Source organism: Sebastes fasciatus, chromosome 5 (genome assembly GCF_043250625.1).
Source record: "Sebastes fasciatus isolate fSebFas1 chromosome 5, fSebFas1.pri, whole genome shotgun sequence".
NCBI lineage: Eukaryota > Metazoa > Chordata > Actinopteri > Perciformes > Sebastidae > Sebastes > Sebastes fasciatus.
In genome coordinates, this window is record NC_133799.1 from 2658560 (window position 1) to 2682269 (window position 23710).

General features: G+C 38.7%; 2 protein-coding genes across 2 annotated transcripts; one reads left to right on the plus strand and one right to left on the minus strand.

Moving 5' to 3' along the window:
- Positions 1-156: 156 nt before the first annotated feature.
- Positions 157-1504, minus strand: LOC141767342 (receptor-transporting protein 3-like). The gene is made up of 2 exons (XM_074634539.1): positions 1274-1504; positions 157-990 (listed from the first exon to the last, which is right to left on the minus strand). The coding sequence occupies exons 1-2, from the start codon at positions 1495-1497 to the stop codon at positions 660-662; spliced, it is 555 nt and encodes a 184-aa protein (XP_074490640.1). The 5' UTR covers positions 1498-1504; the 3' UTR covers positions 157-659.
- A 3109-nt stretch (positions 1505-4613) lies between these two features.
- Positions 4614-9393, plus strand: dynlt2b (dynein light chain Tctex-type 2B). The gene is made up of 5 exons (XM_074634541.1): positions 4614-4793; positions 6374-6507; positions 7373-7442; positions 8335-8398; positions 8484-9393. Exons 1-5 carry the CDS (start codon positions 4747-4749, stop codon positions 8529-8531), a joined length of 363 nt encoding a protein of 120 aa, XP_074490642.1. The 5' UTR covers positions 4614-4746; the 3' UTR covers positions 8532-9393.
- The last annotated feature ends 14317 nt before the right edge of the window (positions 9394-23710 follow it).

The window sequence follows — 23710 nt, forward strand, 5'->3', positions numbered from 1 at the left end:
TCTTACTTACATATGTCCAAATATTATTTCAAATATTTACGTATTATACTGTTCACAGATTGTTTTACCTGAGTGACTCCTTCATACAAAAAATAAATATATTGGACCAATTGATTTGAAAAACAGAAAATACTAACACTACAGATCACAGTAGCATTTAGTTTATTGCATGTATGAACAAGAAACCAACAAGAATACATATGAAAGCTTACATGCAACACTATGTAACAGAATGACAGGTGGGAAATATGAGCTGATATGAGCTTAAGCATCAAACAGTACTGCATTTATTATTATAAAAATATGCTCAAATCATAACAAGACAAACTGCAGCCCAACAGGCAACAACAGCTGTCAGTGTGTCAGTCTGCTGACTGACTATGACTTGCCCCAAACTGCATGTGATTATCAGAAAGTGGGCATGTCTGTAAAGGGGAGACTCGTGGGTACCCATAGAACCCATTTACATTCACTGATCTGGAGATCAGAGGTCAAGGGACCCCTTTGAAAATGGCCATGACAGTTTTGTCATGTAACAGTGTAACACAATGTAACAGAATGACAGGTGGGAAATATGAGCTAATATGAGCTTAAGCATAAAACATATATATATATATATATATATATATGTAAAAAGCTGACTTATAAGCAACACAAGCTCAACGCTTTGGACAGATGCCTTGCATACAGGCCTCACAGTGAGCAGGCTCATGGGGAAGTTTGCCATCGAAGCTTCTAAAATGCTCCTTCTTTCTGCCCAGGTCTTCATTGTAGCATTTCATTCTTATCTTCTCCACCAGATTTTTCAGGAGGGTTTCGATGTTCTCGGACGTGATGCTGGGCTCCTCCATTGGACCTTCCTCGCACACCTTGCAGTTCTGACGGGAGGGCCTCACTTTGACCACGCCCTTCCCGTTCGCCAGGCGCATGTGGCAGACCACCCTCACCATGTTAGAAGACCAGCCTCTTCCACACTTGGTGCAACGGAACCTTGAAAACAACAGAGACCCTTTGACAAAATGACAACCAACCAGTTACACTGGAAACTCAAGTTTTAGCTAAGGAAGCATTTGGAAGCAGTGATGCTCTGGAAGAAGAACTTATATAATTGGGTTTAAACGTCAGTAACTAAAGTAACTAAATAATGTTATTTGACTGCCAGTGCAAAAGTAAAATAGCAGAGAGAGAGAGAACCATTCTTAATGCATAATGCATCCACTATACTGTATATTCACACCAATTACAGTATTTAACAGTAGTCCAACACACTGACCTTGCACTGCTGTTCACCATACACTTCTTCCAGCCCGGTTTTTGGCTGTTATGCAGAAGATTTTCATCAAACTCCAGAAGCCAGGAGTGTTTGAGATTCTTTGTTGTAATCTGGAAGAGACGTGTCCAGTCTGGGTGTGCCATCCTGTCAGTGATAGTGGTGCTGGAGGCTGAGAAAGCCAGCTGATCTGCACTGTTTACAAACAAGTTGTGAGAATGACTCATCCAGCCCCGGTAGAGAGACTTTCACTCTCCCAATAGAGAGTTTGAGGAAATGAAACTTAAAAGTGGAGACCTGGTTTCCTTAAGTTTCGTTTTTCTGTACTATGTCTTCTGTCTTGCAGGAGATGAAAACATACCCTCATATTTACAATATCTTTATTCAAATAGATGGCATACGTTGGCAGAAGTAGTTTTTATTTTACTGTAATTGATCCCCTGTCATCATCATTTACAAATAGAGAAAGTAGTCCCTCAAACATTTCAACCTACTTCTCCTCTGCATGGTTCCATTTCAACTTAAAGTCCAATTTTAACTTCTGTACCGTATGAAAAGCCATCATTAAAAACAAGAGATTAAAAGTGTTTATCAGGCTTGATTGTGCAATGAATCATTCTTAGGGGAGACCGGGGAGTGTTGTAACTCTGGGTGATGGTATTGTAAAACTGTCACGTTTGACAAATCAGGAAAGAGCTGTTGATGTCATCGACCTGCAGTAGGCAGAATGTTTTTGGCACCATTGGGCAAAATTACATAACAACCTTTCAGCATATTGTTATTCAAGTGTTCTGAGAGAAAACTAGACTTCTGCTCCTCCTCATGTCTCTGTTTTCAGCGTTCCTATTGGCTGTGTTCTGGCTGGTGGTCTCCTTGTTTAAGATTCTGTGTTGTAACCTGGAAGAGACGTGTCCAGTCCGGCTGTGCCATCCTGTCAGTGCCAGTGGGGCTGGAGGCTGAGAAAGCCAGCTGATCTGCACTGTTTACAAACAAGTTGTGAGAATGACTCATCAAGCAGGTAGAGAGTTTGAGGAAAATGAAACTTAAAAGACGAGACCTGGTTTCCTTAAGTTTCGTTTTTGTACTATGTCAGCCGGCTCTCATAGACGGCAGACTCCAGATTATCTCTGATTGGTTGTTTTGTTTTTGTTGTGAAATCTTGCAGATGCCATTAGGAGCACCGGAGGACACAGAGGCACATGATTTTTTTTCAGATTACCTGTCAGGATATAGTGACCGTTTTATAAAAAATATTTTTTTTAATCATATTTCCTGCATTTATACCCACTGCTGCTTTAACTCACATGATGTGTGATTGTGTAGCCGTCCAAGTGAGTTTTATTTGTGTACCGTGTATCAAAGTTTGAGTTACTGAGGCTCAAACAAAAGGTGTTACTATCATCCCCAGTCTCCCCTATGTGATGCCAAATATCATGGCCTGCCTGTCTGTTTACACATTATCCTGAGTCATATTAATAATCACTTTAGAAACAACAAGAGTAAATGATGCTTAACATTAAACCATAAACTTCAGCGTATACGTCAGCGGCTCATTGTAACAAACCAATAAAAACATTAAGATCTAATGGCTCATTTGACCTCATTTGCAGGTTTAATGTTAGAACAGAGAGTCATTCCGTTACAGCTATTTGTAATTAGTGCCTCATCATAGGTCTGTAGATAATGATGATCAATACTGGATGTAATGAATCACACCATGTTCAACCATTAGCCGCAATATTATTAGACAATTAAACTGTGCACAGTGTTTACCCCTCTGGCTTTCTGACAGGAGCACAATTGATCTGGAATTCAAAATGAGTCCCTTAAATTACTCTAATATAATAAACTTTTTATCTAGATTTTAAATAGAGTTATTGCTTGTGTTGTTTGCTCCAAATCCGAACTTCGACAAAAGGTCTAGCCTTGTTTGTTTTGCCTGGCCTTGCCTGTCTTCTGTCTTCCTCAAAGTTGCTGTGTTGCTTTGCTGTTTCCTGCTCTTTAGTTCTTCGCTTTCGAGCCTCTGATCTCTGTATGCTGTTATCTTGTTACCTGGAACCCGTGCCTGCCTGCATGCCAGACCTTCTGTTTTGCCTGATTTTGGACTCTGGATTTCATGCCTGCCTCTTTGGATTTGTTTGCCTGCACCTGCCTGCTTGTAAGCCTATTACATATACCTTCACTTTGTCATCAAACCATTGAACTGTCCCTGTCTACCTCGACTGTCTGCATTTAAGTCCTTCTCCCTCTGCCGCCCAAATTCATCCCTGCGACACCAACTGCTCAAGCTCAGGGCCAACAGATCAGTCTTCAAAAGATTAGATGGAATATAATCAATTATATGGAAAGAGCAATGAGAACATTTCTCTAGCATATTTCAAAACAAGACACCACTGCAGCACTGAAACAAGGGATTTAAAAAAAATTGAGGATGAAATGTATATATATTATATAGCTAAACGTAAAACAAATACTCAACAAATGACTGGTTAGAGTAGGCTTCGCCATGAAAGCTGTACAAACGTAGTTACCGTACTTAAGATCTTGCTAATTCCATATAAGGCACGGCATGACCTCGCCCCCAGTTACATTGCTGATCTCCTTGTTCCATATTAGACCTGTCTAACACTTCAATCCTCTAATCTCGGTCTTTTATCCATCCCCCGCTCAAACTGCAAAACAAAAGGTGATCGGGCCTTTTCTGTCTTAGCCCCAACTCTCTGGAATCACCTCCCTCAATCTATTAGAGCTGCTGAATATCTGGACTGTTTTAAGCAGCTTCTAAAAACCCATCTCTATAGGCAATCCTTTCTATAGGCCTCATCCACATGTGTGTTTGTTTGTTTGATCTGTTTCTCATTGTTTCTGTGTGTCATATTGTAATTTCTCCTTGTTTTTTTTCCTTGTTTGATGTTTCTTTTTGTTTGTGAAGCACTTTGTAGCGGTGTGTTTTAAAAGGTACACCTCCTCATGGCTCTATATATAGGAAGAATAGCTGCTGCTATGCAAAAGCTAATGGGGATCTAAATAAACAAAACAAACAGCTGAGTCAAAAAATTAAATCGCCTTGTATTTATAGGTTATTCCGCTTTCAAGTAAAAGAGACTACAGTAAATGCCATTGAAAGCTCTGGAAAATGCAAATAAATGGTCAAATCTCTAAAATCAAGAATTTTCACATTTTCTTTTTACATTTCATCCTAAATTTTTTTTAATCTCTTGTTTCAGTGCTGCAGTGGTGTCTTATTTTGAAATATGCTAGAGAAATGTTCCCATTGCTCTTTCCAATTGATTATACAAAGCTTTACTTACTTACTCTTATTTTGAAACCGGAAGGAAGCAAAATGCGTCGCCATGGTAACGGATGAAACGCTGCAGCTGCAGAGATTAGCTTGTTAGCAGCTGTGTGACTTCTTGTGTTTCCTCTTCCCTGTTAGCGTTATATTATATTATATAATATTACATTATTGACCTGTGATGGAGAGCTCCGATACGTACCTCATACGACCTAATCATCAGTACAAGTGAGTTGGTTAGAGTGGTTCAATGTAATGTGTTGTTAGCTTTTAGCTAGCTCATTGCTAACGAGATGTGTTTACTTAGCCGCTGACTTTAGCTGTTTCCATGGTAACGTTAACTGGCATCAAACTAGAAGTACCAAGTTACTAAATAAATAGTAGATGGTTTAAATGACGTTGTTACAGCATGTTTGGCGTCAATACTGTAATGTTAGTGAGCTAATGTAACGTTAACTTGACTCAGCTGTGAGGACAATGTGAGGATGAGTGTGAGATGTGTCTCCAGTCAGCAGATCAATGCTGCTGAATGATGTGGTGAAGCACTTTGCACTGTTCACCTGGGTCAGGGGTCTGTTACCTAGCAACCTGCGGCTCTTCAGCTCCTCTCCAGAGGCTCCCTGTAGATTTATACAAATGGAAATGAATAACTGTTTTTTATTTTTATTTGTCATTGTTGTAGGTCTATGGTACGACAGACACATTGAGGAAAAAAAATACATCTGAGATTTCGAGAATTAATTAATATACATATATAAAATAATATTACGAGAAAAAAAGTCGTAGTATTATGATAATAAAGTCATAATATTAGTATATATATGTATAGTAATATAGTAGTAGTAATTTTACATGTTATTTTCTTTTTTTTTCGTAAAGTTATGACTTTATTCTGGTTATATTACAACTTTTTTTAGTGAGTTATGACTTTTCTCGTAATATTACGACTTTTTTTCTCATAAAGTTATTACTTTATTCTGGTAATATTATGATTTATTTTCTCATAAAGTTATGACTTTATTCTGGTAATATTATGATTTATTTTCTCGTAAAGTTATGACTTTATTCTGGTAATATTATGATTTTTTTTCTCATAAAGTTATGACTTTATTCTGGTAATATTATGATTTTTTTTCTCATAAAGTTATGACTTTATTCTGGTAATATTATGATTTATTTTCTCATAAAGTTATGACTTTATTCTGGTAATATTATGATTTTTGTTTTTTGAGTTATGACTATTCTCGTAATTTTACGAGTTTTTTTCTCATAAAGTTATGACTTTATTCTGGTAATATTACAACTTTTTTCTTGTAATATTATGACTTTATTCCCGAAATTAAGATTTTTGTTTTTGGTGAGTTATGACTTTATTCTCGTAATATTACGACTTTTTTTCTCATAAAGTTATGACTTTATTCTGGTAATATTATGATTTTTTTTTCTCGTAAAGTTATGACTTTATTCTCGAAATCTCAGATTTTCTTTCCGTCAATATGGCCAGTTTGGTTTTCATGGTGGAAAACTGGCCCTGAGCACTTGTACATTTTGTTTTGTATGCTTATAAACCTGTGCAAGAATGCAATAAAGAGTTTTTGGGGGGAAAAAAGAATATGAAGTACTGTATAAGACTAAGCATATAAAATATAGGCTACAGTATGTAGCTAATACAAATGTAGCCATCATTTATAAAGAGACTTCTACAGTTCTGTGACCCTTACTGAGAGAGGATGATCAGTTGTGGACTCTGCGACCTTTGGAAGCTGATTTAATTTCCTGCCTTTTTGCTCACTCGTTCAATCTTCCAGGTTTAAGCCTGCCATTGTGAAGGAGTGCATTCGTGAAATTGTGAGGGAGCGACTGTCTGGGATGCAGTACGACCCAGAGGAAGTCCCAGAGCTGTCCCGTTCACTGGCAGACTGCATTAAGGACAAAGTGAAGAGTGAGCGATGCTTTCTCCCTCTCTTGTTATAACTCAGAAAGACAGAGCATCCAAGTACTTTTGTAAATTTAAAGTGTTGTTCAAAATAATTACTCAAATATAAGTGCAAACTGTCATCCAAATACCTATTTGAATAACAGTAAGAAAACAGAAGAAGTGTTACTCAGCTGTGTTAATTCAGTCTGATTTGATATTCAGAATTAAATTGCAACAGAACCGCAGACTTAGCCTGACGTTGGCCGGATACACAACAAGCAAAATAAAAAATAAACAAAACTAGATTGTGAAAAAGTCATGATTGTACTTTAATGTGTCCTTTTTGGGTTACCTAGATTACTTTGGAAATGTTTCATAGAAGGTTTTATACATTTACTATCCTCCCGATAGACATTTTGACTTGTCATAGTGGTAAAAGGTGTGACTAATAACACTAATGATGGCTCTGTTCTATTCAAGTGTTACAAGTGAGAGTGACAGTAAATCAGCATGCACAATACCTGGATCCTGAAATCAAGGCAGCTAAATGGAATTAAATCATCATTATTTACACCTGTGCTTTTCCTACTGTGACAAGTCTAAATGTCTTCTGTGAAAAAGGCACAAACAGACTGAAGGTGTTCTGCCAATTATGAAACAAATTGTACAATGTGAACTGAATACGAAATGTATCCAGAAGATTTAAGCTGAATAAAACGCCATAAAAGTACATGTATGAGTACAAGTACAAGTCCTACTTAGTAAAATGTTTTACCCAAATTCTACTTAGTAAATGCAGCATATTGGCACCCATTCCTATGTTGTCCCTGCAAAAATGTTGCACAATTACTGATGTACACTATTACAGACAATTTCACGTCTTCAACAGGTGCGGGGTTTGACAGATATAAGCTGGTCGTGCAGGTGGTCATTGGAGAACAACGAGGACAAGGAGTCAAGTGAGTAATCATTTGGTAGTGGTAAACAAAAAGCTGTTACAGCTGTTACAATTTTTAAAAATACTATATTTTAGTGGGATGCTCTCTCTAACGTTGGCCCTTCTTACCATCAGCCGTTCATTAATAACTCTTCAGTGATGGACACAAACTTTGACAAAATTAGAGGATGTGTGTAATATGTATTGCACAATTTATGGATGCTCAAGCTGCAATACAAGCCAAAAGAGCAGCAATGCAATAACAGCACTATACAGAATGTCTAATAGTATTACTGTACAGGGTTCCCATGGTCATGAAGCTCTTGAAATGAAATTGTTTACCAGGCCCAGAATGTATTTTAAACATTTTGAATATACATTGTTTTGGCTGATGTTCATAAAAATCTCCAAACATGTCTAATGTTACACGAAATACGTTCCTTGTATTACTAATTCAAAATCTAGTGGTGCGCTGGCTGTGTGACCGTTGAAATGGCACTAGCATCACATCATACACATTGGTGTATGCAGCCATTTGGCAGCGGGAATGTCTATCGAGCAAATGCAGTTAGCGAACACTAGCAGTTTGCTTTGCCCGAATGCCTGGGAAGTGCGTTTTTAATAATGTACAGCTTTTGAATGATGAATATAATACATGGCTCAAGAGAGAGGCAGACCCTAGCCGTGCTGGATGTAGGCTCTGCACCAAAACGTTTTGACGTTGGCAAGCGGCTCTGGTCTGCCGTGCTAAAGGGAAAAAGCATCAAGACAACCAACAGACAGCTCAACAGGCCGTCAGCGTTGGCACATATTTCATGCCTGCCGTAGCCAGGCCAGATAACGTTAGCGCAGCCAAGGCAACAAGGATCAGACCTTCAAAATGTAATCCATGACCTTCTCATGTGTTTTACCAGGATGTCTTCAAGGTGTTTGTGGGATGCTGACACCGACAACTATGCAGAAGATGTGTTCATGAATGTAGGTGCCTTTGTTCTGTCTGGGAAACAGACTTCTCAAATACGGTATTTGTTTTCAATTAACTGTGTTTTACCTCTGGGTACAGGACAGCTTGTTCTGCGCGGTGGCAGTTTTCGGAAGCTATTACTACTGAGGACATACGGATGGATGACAGAATTCATTCAGATGACGATGATGAAGATGTGAGGTGAACATTCAAACGAGACCGCTCACCGCCAGCACTTCGGGCCCACGGTGCGTTGATGTGTAGTAACTGTATGGAACCGCTGCCTCTTGACATCAAGAAAGATGACATTCAGCGCAGAAGTTCTGGATATCTGGGTTGATGCTGTAAGGATTTTAAAATGAAGGATCAAACCTGGATTTCCTGCCTTGTCAGGATGGTTATTATAGCATGGTTATTGAAGACAGTAAAGTGACCAGTCGTTGTGTTTTTTTTTTTTTTTTACATTTGATTGTGTATTCAGCACGCTTTGAGTGATGTCTTAGCACAGCAGATACAGTAGAGGTCAGTATTTGTCTCTGATTGTCAACATCATGACAGATTGGCCAGCTTCTGTAATTGCACAGGAATTGTCTGTCCAGTGCCTCACCACCTGTATGATCATAAACTTAATTCTGCTCTCCTTTTCACACACTGATGCCTCCCTGTTCTGCTAATGTATGATTGAAGTCCTTTTAAATATTAAATCAACCCTTAATTTGAGTTTGATACTTTGTTATTATCTCTTAATGTTGCCGTCGTTTTCATCACAGAAGTGATATAGCTTGGCATTTTGAAGACTGTCAAAACATTTAGAAAAATTTGCTTCAATATCCGATGTCCAATATTTGAATATAATAAAAAAAAATGTCACCTACTGTTATCATAAACATTGCTTATTATATACACTGCATATACTGTAACGTTATAAAATCAATTATTATCACAATGAGCATTTGTAGATCTACAAATAAACAAATAAAATCACAATTGAAAAGATTTTGAACCTTTACACTGCCTACTCACACATTTCTATTCACAGAATTTCATGGTTTGAGTCATATTTGTGATGTTGGGTTGTTTCCGTCTGGTGAGATGCAGATTGAAGTGATGCAGATTTGTTTTTGTTGTTTTCCTTTCACACGTCCATGTTATTTCACCAGTCATGGTGTGCTGGAGGACTTGTGCCTGGCCTGAAAATGAGGATATCTGTCACATATACATGGAACATATTTGTTTAATGGTTTTATCTCTTAGAAATATCAAATTGTAATGAAAGATTTTCTTTTTGAAGCAGTAGTTTGAGAAGTTAGAAGCATTCTTTTAATCGGACGATCGTATTACAATAGCAATGCTTTTATATATGGTGATGGTTTTTGCTTTAAACATGTATTGGACTCATTTAGGATTTAGGATTCGGACACATTTTCACAAACACAGATGAATCCCCCGGAGCAAAAATGGTGCGAACAGCCTGTTTAGTGAGAGTTTGTTTTTCTTTTAGACTGACATCTCACCAAACATAATATATTTCTGCGGCCTGAGTTTTCAGGCTAGAGTGGAGCTAAATTTTGGCATGGCAACTTTCAAAGGGGTCCCTCAAGATATATGACTGAAAATGGGTTCTATGGGTTTATCACTTTCTGATTATCACATGCAGTTCAGGGCAGTAGAAATGTCATTTCCACCTATTCTAAAATGGTGTATTTGAATATTTCTGCATACAAGGGTACCTAAACAGTCTTGGAATTACATAAATTGAGTATCACTGTAAAGCTGAGGCTCATTGGGATCCAATGAGCCTCAGCTTTACAGCTTTAATGGGATCCAATAAGCCCAACTGTATTCATGTATGATGATGTTAGTCCCCATAGTAGCCATTTCATTGTAGTGAGACCATTTTTTGAAATGTGACCTCACTGTATAAAATGACCTGTGGTGACCTCTAGGATAATCACAGCCTCATGAAACTTTATAACCACAAACTAAAGATCTAGAGCATTCAGAGGATGGGTGGCTTTCCTATTTAGATTGACAATTAGGGGGTTTCTGAGCAGTTTCCAGAACAGAAGTGCTCGCCATCCAGTCACCGAAAAATGCAATTCTGGCAGAAATCTCCAACTGTTGAAAGTTTTTCATACGAAATCACAGCATGGCTTTTTCTATGGTGTTCCTCAGGGTCTTGTTGTCTTAATGTAGTATTTTGGAGGGATTATTGATCATTTTAATTAACAATTAATGAGACATAATAGAGCATGGGAATCACCATCATAAACTTATATCATGTTCCATGCTTTTACACACTTTCACAATTTATTTAAATTAATTAATTTGTATTCCTTGACACAGTGATGAGCAGCATCTCAAATGAATCTTCAGGTTCCCAGCTTTCAGATCATGTACACCACTTCTATGTGGCATTTACTGTTGACATTTTATCTACCCCTGAACGCCCCGTCCTCTAAAAAAAGAGGGCGGAAGTGAAAGCGGTAAGCATCATTAAGCAATATTTTTGAATGAATGACAGTAATCAAATGACTAGATTTGCCAGTTCAGTGGAGAACTAAGACCCAAATCTACACTTCTTTGCCTTTCATAAGCTTTGAGGATGATCATTGTTTTGGGTCACATGTAAAACCATTGGAAGCCCTTTTCAGCAGACGCACACGCGCAGCTAATATAGACGTACCTGCCCAGCATGAAACAACTCAAATTGAATGCTAATGTTGCTCTGTGTCTGTTGGATGTGTAAGCACATACTGTACTAGACTCCTAACATGCCATAAACACTTGATAGTCTAGGCCTTTAAAGGGATAGTTCAGGTGTTTTTAAGTGGGGTTGTGTGAGGAACTTAATAGTCAGTGAATTACCTACAGTAGATGGAGGTCGGCGTGCCCCCAGCATCGAGAAACAGACAGGACTATCCTTTTAAGCTATAATAACTGGTAATACATGTGCATAGTTAGATGTCAAACTATATTCCAGTTCGGATAAACTAAGCATTTAAAATTTGGTAAAGCTAGGTTTTAACTGCTTAGAAAATGTAAGGGTTGGCTGCTATTTGCACATTCTGCACGGCCCTCATCGGCCTCATCCTGAGGGCTTCTTGGTGAAGGCTGGCTGAAGTGTCAAATAAATTGTAGCGATCAAGTTGTTGCTGCGTTGCTTCACTTTACTGTAGCTGAATCACTCTAGAGTGGTCATGCTCCCAAGACTCTCAAAAATCTATCTTGGGAGCTTCCTTTTTATCCTCTTCCTGACTGCTCAGCGGCTCTGCTCTCACTGAGCCTTTCGACCTTCTCCAATCAGTCTCTACTGTATGTCTCTCTGTGTGTCTTCCTCCTCAGGCAATCTGTCATCTCTTGGGGTTTCAGTCAGATTGATTTGGAAGCTGTTAGTCACTGATAGCTGATTAGCTGATGCAAGCACAACTTCTGCCGCCACTAACACAATTCTCTATTCCCTATTCCCGGTCATGCCCTTGGCCAGGACTGGCACACAATGGAGTCCGTCTTCGGTGGCGTAATTAGTCCAAAACATACTCGGACAATAAAGTAGCTCTAATTCAAGGTGAAAAGAAATGCGCAAAAAAAATAATAACCCAAATGAGCTGAATACAACCACCATCCAAACACAAGACGAGCATTTATGTTTGTTTCGTGTATTAATTTGAGGAAGATTGGTCTCCTCATCGCTCCACATAGATTTGATGCTTTTGTCCACCCTAAATTATTCATGTGCGTCGTGATCTATTTGTCTGTTTGCACCACTTTTTTTCATTTTTTTTTTAAACTTTTCCACATCAGTCGAGAAACTCTCTGTTTGAAAACGTCTGCAACTGTAATGCCTAGCCAAACCAACTTGAAATCAGATATACTCAGTCTAAAACTAACTGCGACGACATGCTGGGGAGGTTTGATTGCATTTCAAACTGTTTGCAAAGCTGAAATGAGAGCTGTTAAAGCACTGCCAGAGAGGCACCTCCTCAGAGGAAATGGATTTAAGCTACTTTCTCTCAAGCATTAAAATTAATTCTTTGACTATTTCGCCCACTGAGGCATTATGCATTATACTCTTTACTTGTTTTACATGATTACCATAAATGTATTCCCCCAGCTTCCGCTGCAATTTGGTCTATTTATACAGATTATAGAGTGAAGAGGCGCTTCACATCAGTGAATCTTTGGAGCCCACCAGGCATCCAGTAACACAGCCTGTCAAACTGTTTGTCATCACAAAGCACCAAATGATGAAAAGACAGTTTGACTAAACAAATTGCAGTAATTATTTCACAACAAAGCGAGCGACGAAGAAGCACATTTACAATCATTTTGTATAACTGAATAATAAATCATTCGCACAGCTGCTAGGTTTTTCACATTTGTATGTTTTGCTTCAAAACAATTTTGAAATGCAACTGAACATTGCTATTGACTTGTTGGCATAGATACAAGTTAATTTCACTTTTGTTTTGGTGGTGATGTTGAGAATGCTGTTCCATGCTGCACCTGATTGGACTGTTATCAGGCCGTTAAATAGGCGTTATCAGTCACTATAAGCACCATAGATGTGGGTCATTAGGGGCCTACTACGCCTGCTATGTTGTAAAAGTGAAACTTAAATGCAACACGGTCTAACACGTAAAAGTTAATGAAACGTCACGTTTTGAACACAAACAAAAATACCTCTTTAGGTTTAGGCAACAAAAACAGTCAAGTTTCGGGTAAAACATTGTGTTTTGGGTTAAAATAACTATGAACACAAAGACCACTACACTTTGTTGGATTGACACGGGATTCAAACTCCTGTCTCCTGGGTGAAAGTCTTGTGTTTTGTGTTCCTCTCATCGTCGCTGACCTCCAGTCCTTCTGGAGTTTGACGCTGTCTATATTGCAGCGCCTGACTTAACGCTTCTGCTCTTGTCATAATTACTACGGTACCTAAAGGTTGCTGTCGTGTTCTTTTATAACTTCTTTCGATGATCTACCATGTCAATAGATAATAAAACCTACTAGCGGGTGTAGTAGGCTCCTATTGACCCACATCTATGGGGCTTATGGCAACTCATAACGCCTATTTAATAGCCTGACAACAGTCTAATCGACTGCATTAAGAAGATATTAGGACTGAAAGAGTTCTAATGTGGCATGTTTGCCTCATTAAAAAGTGTCTATTGCATTCTGTTGAAGGTTCGCCAGCTTTTGCACATTTCACTTCAGATTTATGACTCCTCAAAGCCTGACTATGAACCTCAATATAATTGACACACTTTCCATTTATCTACAGTATTTGCAACTATTGCCAGTTATCTGCCTCACAAAGATAATTGAGTCCCACAGTGAAATGTTTGCCAACTCTTCTTCCCTGTAATTTGTTGTTGAAATTGAGACGTCTTCAATTAGACGAGAGGTCGTTTACAGATTTCTGTTTTTGTAATTACTCTTGGGTCTCATCAGCCCCCAGCTGGAAAACTAGAAGCTTTTCACACTATAAAGACTAATGAGATTGAAGTGAGCAGTTGAAGTGATCAAGCTTACCTGAATCAATTAGTCAAATGACTCTTGCTCTGATTACATATACATGCCAAAGTAGGTTTTGCCCCTCTATTTCTGGTTACAAAGAACAGCTGAGTTGTGAATGAACTTCTAGAAGCTAAAAAACATCACAAAAATGCTTTGCCATTGTAATACTCAAATATTCTAATAGTTTTGCAACAATTTGTAGTAATAAGTGCAATACAAAATATTATCAACTGCTGCAAAACCATATCCAGATTATTTCCCCAAAATGTGTCATAAAACACCCTATACCAAAGTATAAAGGATTTAAATTGCATTCAATTAAAATTGTTGCCAGTTTGAAGAACTTCTAAATCACAAAATGATTTTGCTATTCCCATTTTCTTACACTTTAATGTCTCAAACTAAAACATATGTTTTCATGTTCTCTTCAGTGTCTTTAATTTGATCTCAGTCTTTTTCATTTCAAAGTTTGAGTAATTTTGAAGGCTGACCACTTTGACAAATAGTTTCTCTTGAGGGGCTCGAGGTGCAAGCTCTTCCAAATAAGATGAAATACAACAACTAGACAACAATCCGACTGTCCCCTTGAAAACGTTTATTTTCCAATATCACCTTCCCTAGAGCAGTTTTTGGATATTGTGCAAATTGTTGCTGTAAATATGTATTGATATATAGAAGGCAATGCCATCAACATAAATCAAAAGTATTAATATGTGTTATACCTAGTTCATTTAAAGGGACTATTTGTAACTTTCAGAAATGCTTCTTAACAGCGACACCTGTGGCCGTGAAATCAACGAAAGTCAGCGTCGGGCTCGCGCTTGTGCTCGCTCTACATAGACATGAGCGAGCATCGCTCAAAACAGTGAGGCGACACACGTCAGCTAAAAGCACAATATCACTCTATATTTCAGCTGCTTGGCAGTAATGTTAGCTGACCAGACCAAGGTCTCTCCATGAATCAATGCTGATACTGTGTTTGCTTCTCCTGCCTCAGTGCAGGCTGAGGCAGTGGGGCTCAGCAGCGAGAAACTCGTCTCCCTCCGCCCGCAGCCGGAGAGAGAAGGGAGACACCGGCACCCGGTCGGTAACGAGACGATAACGTTTCTCTCTGCGGAGCCCCGTTACTTCCCAAGACACGGAAAACCTCTGTTGGTCTGGAGGAGCTGCAGCAGTTATTTCTGCACAAACGTCCACTAGATATTCTCAGAGCTAAACTAACTCTTCTGCAGTGTGGAGCGAGTACGCAAGAACTGAGTGAAGGCAGGCAGGCAGACGAGGAGAGGCAGCGGCCACACGCGAGCGCGCATATGCGAACGCGCATGTGTGCAAACAGTCTCTTTAAAGGGACTGTTTGTAACTTTCTAAGCATATAAATGTAGTGGGTCGGCACACATGCGCGCTCGCGTGTGGCCGCTGCATTTTGTTTAAGTGGCTTGGATTAGATGCTACAGTCAAAGTGGAATTTGTTTTGTTGGCAGAATTTAAAGTTATTGCTTTTGCAATAATCCTGCCCATTAAACACATTATAACAGGGCATAATGGATGAACAGAACTAAACTAACTGTCCACTCAGCACATTTACCTCACTTGAATGAGAGGATGTGTTGGCTGGGGATATTTTATATTTTTCATATTGTCAACATATCCATTTAAAAGACCTAAACAAACAATAAATGTATCCCACTATGACAAGTATTTTTGTGTAGCCAAAGTCTGATATAGCTTATTCCTCTATGCCATAGAGCTCCATCACCAAAAAGCATTAAAAATGCATTATAAAGTTACGCCTTTTGATTGTTTCTTCGTCACAATGAACATGGGCACTAGTGTATTGAGTGTAGTGTAATTCAACCCCTAATACATGACCTGCTGCCTTAAATAGCACACTAAATCTGCACCTGAAAACAGTCCCCAATAAATACTCTATTTACTCCTGTTTGAGTAACATTTATTTAAAGCAACAAAAAACTGTTGATGTTTTTTTTTTTTTTACAAAACTCAACTCTATATATTTTTATATTTTTCAGTTTTTAAAGATTTACATCTTCATAAGGGTAGAGAAGTTTGAAAGTAGTGTTGTAGGCTGACATGCTTAAATTATTACAGCACACATATGCTTCATGTATTACAGTAAAACAGCTTTGGAGAGTTCGTTTAAATATTATATATTAACAACACGTGCATGTAGCTTGCTAGCTACCCATTTAATAAAGTGCAACAGAGTTTCATTCACAGTGGAGGTGAAAGCAAAATTGATAATTGTTATTACGATAATTATAAAAATTCTTAATATCGGAGACGATAATCTGTCGACCCATAATTTGAAACCTTATATCTTTGTTGTCCATTGGCTATTCCCATGAGCCCATGTAGCGATTAAGCAGGTCTATTGATTTTTCTCCTGAGCCTTAATTGCTTTTCCAGCTTCATTCTACAGATGTACATAAATACCTGCCCTTCGAAACGTAATCAACTGCTCTGGATGGACATGCCCTTTACTAGCTAAATGTGAGGTTGAGGGAAATATTCACTTGAGCAAACCATGACTAAATTAATTTAATGGATGAGCTGATGAGACATGGTGACATTCACGGTTTTATTCGATGTATCACTTTTATCACTTTAAAACCATACACCTCTGTTTGTACCAAAGTGCCACATTACTCTCACAGGACCCTCTTGGATGCCTTCACAGCTACCTTTTCTAATTGACTCCCACTGAGATTGAATATCAATGTGTTATCAAAGATGGTTATTCCTTTTATCAACATTTAAAGGGTCTTCCGGATATATGGCGCTGCAGTAATTGTTTACTTAATCAAAGCTATAACCTGCTAAATTCATAGGAGTGTTTTCTAATTTAGAGTTGGTTTTATGGCTTGTTATGTTTGTAGCATACGGTTGAAGGAGAAATTTGGTGTCGTCTACATAGAGTACAACATCACTCATAGCCTCCTCAAAGTTATGTGTGCGTCTTATGTGCCACTTTTAATTCAAAGAGTTATTAAGATTAACAGGCAGGTGTTCTTTAGCAGCAGCGGGTGCAATTGGAGCAAATGTGATTATAAAAAGTTATTTTTATGAAACAGACACTATATCTTGACAGTGGTGCATGAGACAGGTAATCTGAAACAAAATCATGTCCTCCGGTGTCCTCCGGAATTTTAAAATACTGATCAGCGCAACTGAGATGTTGCTTATTCTTTTCAGCTTCTTTGTCATTGTCAAAAGTATTGTTTAAATAGGCAACATGTAATTAGCATAACAATGGTTCCTTTTCATTGCTCAGAACAGTGCAATGATAAACTCCTTCTCAGTAGATTTATTTATAAATCAGCTCTAATTACTGGACTGCGTGGATTTGCATGAATGCATTCAATGTAGCGATTAGCATCATTTACAGCCTTGCTATTAAGAACCGGTAGTTAGTTTAATTAGGGATGCTTGAAAGGTGAAAAATACTAATTTGTTGCTGTTGGGGTGCTCTCCTCTTAGTCCTTATAAAGCACTTTTCTTTGCCAGCAATTACAAAGGATAATCTTGCCAGGACGGAGAAAAAGTGCTCTTAATTTTTGTCGCTCACCGATTGCTGAAAACCCAAGGGTGAAATGATACTTGTGTATCACGGTGTACGCACCCCTCGTAGGAATTAATTTATCATTCTATGTCAGATTTCACCAATGGATAGCACTACTGCAACACTATATGGATATCATGCTTTAATTACATACTATACAGTAATTATTGACTTGTGTGGAGTGAAGAAGGGAAAGGCTTGCTCCTGAATAGTGTTGTGCATATGTTCTTTTGCCCTTCATTTTAAGATTGCAATCACCTTATTATACCAGCCACGACAGCGTACGGCTGGTATTATTTTCATCGTGGCAAAACGTGGTCCTGGAGACACCTACTGTAGCGGGAACTACCACAGAGGTGGTTTTGAATACTTACCAATAATAAAAGGAAACTTTTCTGTATCTTTATACTGTATGCCAGTCTTCATTTAGTAAGAACAAACATATTTTTGTTCAATAAGTAATAATAGATCATGTTTCTCAGGTGGCGTCCTCAGGTAGCCTGCTTGTCACTTAATGAGTCACCAGATGAAGCATTTTAATTTCTCATTTATGCTGGTTGATGTTATGCACATTGCCAGTTGAATGAAACTGAATGTGCTTTTCATTTATATAAGTGTCTCCTTAGGACATTAGGCTAGTCCAGAAAACTCAATTACTTGTTGGGGATTTTGAACCAATACTAATTTGTTGATCACCATGCTGGTGTGTCCAGGATGCCAGTCGTGGCCTTTGAATTGAAACAAGCAGACAAAGGTGGAAAGCTTTTGCATGAGTGTTTTATCACCTCTGCTTTGCAGGATTGGATGCCAATTCACTTAACATTCTCTCAGTGCATAATGTGACGAGGCACGTTGTTGTTATCGATCGACCTGTGGAGGACACGGGGGACAGTGCATGTTGTTTGCCGTCACCTATAGAGTTCATTTGAGACATTATCTAGTTTCTATAGCAACATCTTTTGATGACCACCAAGAGCTATGCTGTGTAAACTGATGAGCTCTCCAATAGTGCTCTTGGGTTGCAAGGCAGTTGATAGCTTGATGATGACAAATCCTAAACGTTTTTTAAAAAAAGCTGCAGTGATCATGTAGAACCTTGTATTCCTGCATTTAGTCGTTAGGGTATGTTTTGGTTTTTATTTTGTTGTTGCTGCAGATCACTGACAAACTACAATTGAGTTTGCTAAAGATTTTCAGCTATAAAATAAAGGACATCTTTATAGAGCTGTGTTTTGCGCTAACTCTGAATAATCATGGAGATCAACAGAAATTATAATCAAGAGAAATTCACATTGTTTGAGTCTATTCAGCGTCCAAGTGTTAGGCCCTACAGAAGAAAAATCATCACCATACCGCCACAGAGAATTTAGGTGTAATTCCTGATAGCAATACCTCTGACGTGGCCAAGCATTCCACCAAACACAATTAGCTCTGTTTGTGAGGTGCTGTCTGATCGTCGCTGCTCTACTGTAATTACTCCTATGATAGGTGGAGTGCCTCATGTCCACTACAATGCTCTGTTGAATTGCAGTTGCGCCACGACTTCATCACATCTCTGTCGTCGTTCAAATATCGACTAGAAATGTTTCGGAAGTGGAATACCTTCAAGCAGTCTGCTCCTCCTCAGCAGCAGCGTATCCAATCTTGTTTAGAGTTATTACATTTTTTATACTGTGCTGTACTGGTTTTAATTCTGCCACCACATTTTGCATTCCGGCAAAAATAGGCCCAAGGCATTAAGATAACAGAGAGAAAAAGCCATAGCAACAAAACATAATTGTCAGACAGTGATGGTGAAATTTACCTTATATTAATTAAACAGATTCAATAGCTGCTTTTCCACTAGCTTGTGCGTGCCAAGGACATTTTTGCTTCCATTATCAGTCTTAGATCACGGCTTGGGGGGGTTATGTTGGGGCGAGTTTCCAGTCCAGGTGCTAATGGTCCACCGATTTCCAATGAGCCAAGCAGGACTAACCATGGCCTGAGGCGGAGTCAAGGGTCATACGGTACCTGGCTTGGGCGGGGAGACGGGTGCAGCAGTAGAAATCTCAGCACAGCAGCACATTTCTCATCAACCCGGTCTTACGTATCGCTGAAGAATAACTTCAAAATGAAAAATGGACAACAGGGCTCTGCTCACTATCATGTGCAGAGGATAAATAAATCAGCTATATCATTTATAAAAATGTGTAAACTGTGTCGTTAAGGCAGCCAAGCTTTATCTGGGAAACATCATGTCTGTTCACTTTACATGGAGCTAAACTTAGTACTGAATTATGTTAAATCGTGTTCGCCGGATGAGTGTTTCAGGATGTCAAATAGTAACATTACATATCTTCTTTACGTTTATTTAACTTCAAGTTCACAGAAGAGCTGTTAAAGTTAAATATCAACTGAAATGAAAAGCCTTTCTTTAGGAGCCATACAAAGTCATTTGTTATGATTTAGGAGTATAATATGTGTAACGGGGAACCCAGATCTGTTAAATTGAGCCTGAGACATCGCCCCGCAGACAGCGGAAAGACTGCCCGGGACACCATGGTCCGGTCGCCGGAGGTTTTTGGTATTAATTAATTTTGCTAAACAGAAAAAAGTGATTCAACAGAACACATCTTACTTGTGTTATGGATTGCTCGATGGCTCCAACTATAATTCCAGTATGGTTATTTTAAGTTAGAGGAGTCTGTTTCTGTTATCTGCATTATGGGATGGGTGACTTAACATCTAGACTGCAAGTTATGGGCGGGTTTTAGGGCAAAACTTTGGGGCTATCGGCGCGATAGTAGAAACGAAGCTAGTTTTTGTTTTCATGACTTGAGGCCCGAGGCCATTAACACCATCTGGCTCGACGATAACTCTAGCTTGCAATGGCACGATAGTGGAAATGCGGCGAGTGTCTGCTTTTGTCCTTTTATGATGTTATGATTATGATTTCCATTATTTCAGCAGATGAACTGTTGATAAATTGTTTGTTTCTGTCAGGGGCGGTTTCAGTTGTTTGCTCTTGAACAATTCGACAAGACACAGTGTTGAAGGACATAACTTGAAAGTATGACAGAACAAATTGGCTCATTTCATACACGATTCAAAGAGTTCTCCATTGTTTTGCGCCAGACATTATCATGGCATCCAATATAATGTCCGTAGTTTAGCTTTAGTCTGCCTTTCTCTTGCATCTGTCTTTTTTCTCTCAATTACTCCCACCCACTGAGTTCCAGCTTAGTTGAAAACTCTGTTGAGAGTGACGTCTTACAAAAAATATAGCGACTTTGGTGCCCAAAAATATACAACTTGCACAATGGAGATATTGTCCACTTTGCTTTCATTTGAAAACTCAGACAAGATGAACAGGCTTGGTTAATCTATCCGAGGTTAATACTCTTTTTATGTGACAACATAAGACATCACCTCAGAGTTAAGCTTTAATTGCCCTCTTCCAGATGGGTCCAAGTGAAGGCTGTGTGTCTGCATTCAAAATCTACCAATGGACTCTGCTGAGAGTTGTGCCTGTGCATTGATGAGGCCTTATTTTCTGATCTTCATCTCCCCCTCAGGAGAGAGTTGGCTACGAGGTGAACACTGGCTATTATTTACAAGAGGAGTATTTCAGTGGTACCCAATATTGCTCCCAGAGTTTTAGCGATTTCTAATCTATCTTTTCAAGTGGTCCAAGGGTTTCAAGCATCTGGCACGATTCAAGAAACTTCATGGCTTGGGGTTTAATTTCAACTGTTTATAGGCATTTCAGAGAACATTTATATACAGTGTATATATATACAGTTTGAAAGACCTTTACTTGTACAGTAATCCACAGGTTTGAGTCTTATTCCGGCAAGGATTTTGTCAGTGCAGATGTCACGTTTTTATGAGTTTGACATTTTGCAATTTTACCCATGGTTATGTGACAGACTATTTAAAATGTTTTTTTACACTTTGGTTTTCGTACTGACTATACAAGATATAATGTGTTACTTAGTGAGCTTTAGAAGTGCTGGTAGGTCGATTTGTTTTACCGTTTTTATACTCATGGCAAGTTCATTGTGCAAGGTGAATAAAAGAATGGGGAAGATTAATGGTTTCCTTTGATCTTCAAGAAGCGAATTGTCAGTCGACCTCTAACCACTTTGTAATTTCACATTCAAGGTAAGTTGAGAGGAAGCTGAACCTCTCACATAGACAAAAGGTGTAATTTGAGGCCTTGACAAGCTTCTAAGGAAATCACACCAAGTTACAGCCTCCGGTGAAGTGCCCTCATTTTCATCTGACTGGAGGCAAGAAGACAATGCATGTTGCATCTAAGATGGATATTTGTGCCATGCAAATGTCCTACAAGTGTAATCAATTCTGTTGGTGGGTGTGGGTGTGTGGCCTTGTGCAATAGTACCCTGAATTAAATATTCATAAGAAGAAGACAGGCAACACAATAAGGGAAAAAGGTAGATAAATCAGCAGTGTTTGTTAGTAGAAGTTTATTAGCATCATTGCTCATTCTGTAATTACTGCGTATACTGTACATGCGACCCCCTCATAAATTTCCTTGGTAAGACAGGATGGCTTATATTGTTCACTTAAAATTGATAGCATTTTAGTTAATGGTCTAGCTGTAACCTTTTTACTGAATATCATGTACTGTGTAGTCCATATTATCACATTAAAGTGATGATCTAAAGCAGACTCTACTACATCTTGCATGAATTCCTAATGAAGGCAACTGCCGTTCCCTAAAAGCACTTGGTGCGATGGATTACACGGTTAAGATCGTGGCATTTTTAGGTTCAGTTCACAAATTCAGCAAGTGTTTAGTTTAGTTCTGTTCAACTGCAGCAGCTAACTCTGGGGCAGCTTGTAATTGTGTGCAAAGATTTTATTCAAATTTTGTTTTTTATCAATCACAGTCTCTGGTGATTTGTTTTAATGTTTTTTAATTTATTTTTATTTTGGGGATCAGCCATATTTATGATACTATACATTTTTTGCGTAGGCTTCATGTTTATGCCCACAATTATTTTCTTCATTTGGGGGAAAGGCCGGGCTAGGACTAACTCTAGTGTGACTACAGAATGAACACACTGACTAAAAACCACACAATTAATGCTTCACACCCACAGTAGTGTAGCAGCAGCTACAAAACAAAACAAAGAAAACGTGGTTGCACCAAATCATGAATGGGTTAGTTGCAATATCCAGTAAGTAAAGCACTATGTTTATTATAATTTATGTATCACACAACCTATTTATGTAGATGAGGCTCCTGAAGATGCCTTGTCTACTGAATATTATATAGTTGTGCAGCATGCTCCTGTCAATCTCCTGTTCCCTCAAATGAAGCTCTGGCACTAGATATGGCATGAAATAGTATTGCAGTGGTCTGTATTTACGGAGAGTGTTTGCTGTCAAACCATTTCTACTGTCACAAAAGATCCCAAGGCATTGCTGCAGGCACTTATTTTCTGGTTCAGTGTGCTTTACCTGGGTTTACACCATGGAGAGAATAGAACTCAATGTCAGCGCCTTCCTCGGGACTGTAGACCAACATCAACCTCCTAACCACCTGCTCTGGTTTTCTTCCTCACTATTTTGGCAGTCCACAAAAACATGGTGGGTTTAGGGCTGTTAGACATGGCACTGTAGGGCCTCATGGCACTTTTGTGAGGCCACAGAACAAGAGCTATGTTTCTGTCCAAACTTTGTTATTTTTCACAAACATGAAAGTGCTGTGTGGTTGCGTCCTGGCTGATAAGCTTGTCTGATGTCTTTTTAACCTTGAACACCAGTTAAAATCAACCAGATCACTTTATTTATCACACAAGATTTATCACATAAGACAACGTTGCGCACAGCATTGCATTTGCTACAAAACTGACACAGCTGCGAATCCCCTACAGTGAAAGAGTAAGTCTGTATTGGTATGGTGAATGAGTTCTTCCCCTTTTTCAATAGTCAATAGTCATATGTCAAGGAGGTAGACATGAAAAATGCTTTCGTTCCAGAGCACGTTGTGTCCAATAGTACATACTGGTAATGACGGTGATAATGCCTCTGGTCCAACAGAGCACTAGAGAACAGGTGCATCCATTAAATTCTGCCTGAAGTGCAGATTTAGTATTAGAAGCAGCTAAAACTATCTTGTACTGCTTTCAGCATTTCTGAGGTTGTCAGCTCTGAAAGATTTGGTAGTTTTTAAATTGCTCCAAAAGCCATTCCCCTTGGGATTATTCCATTA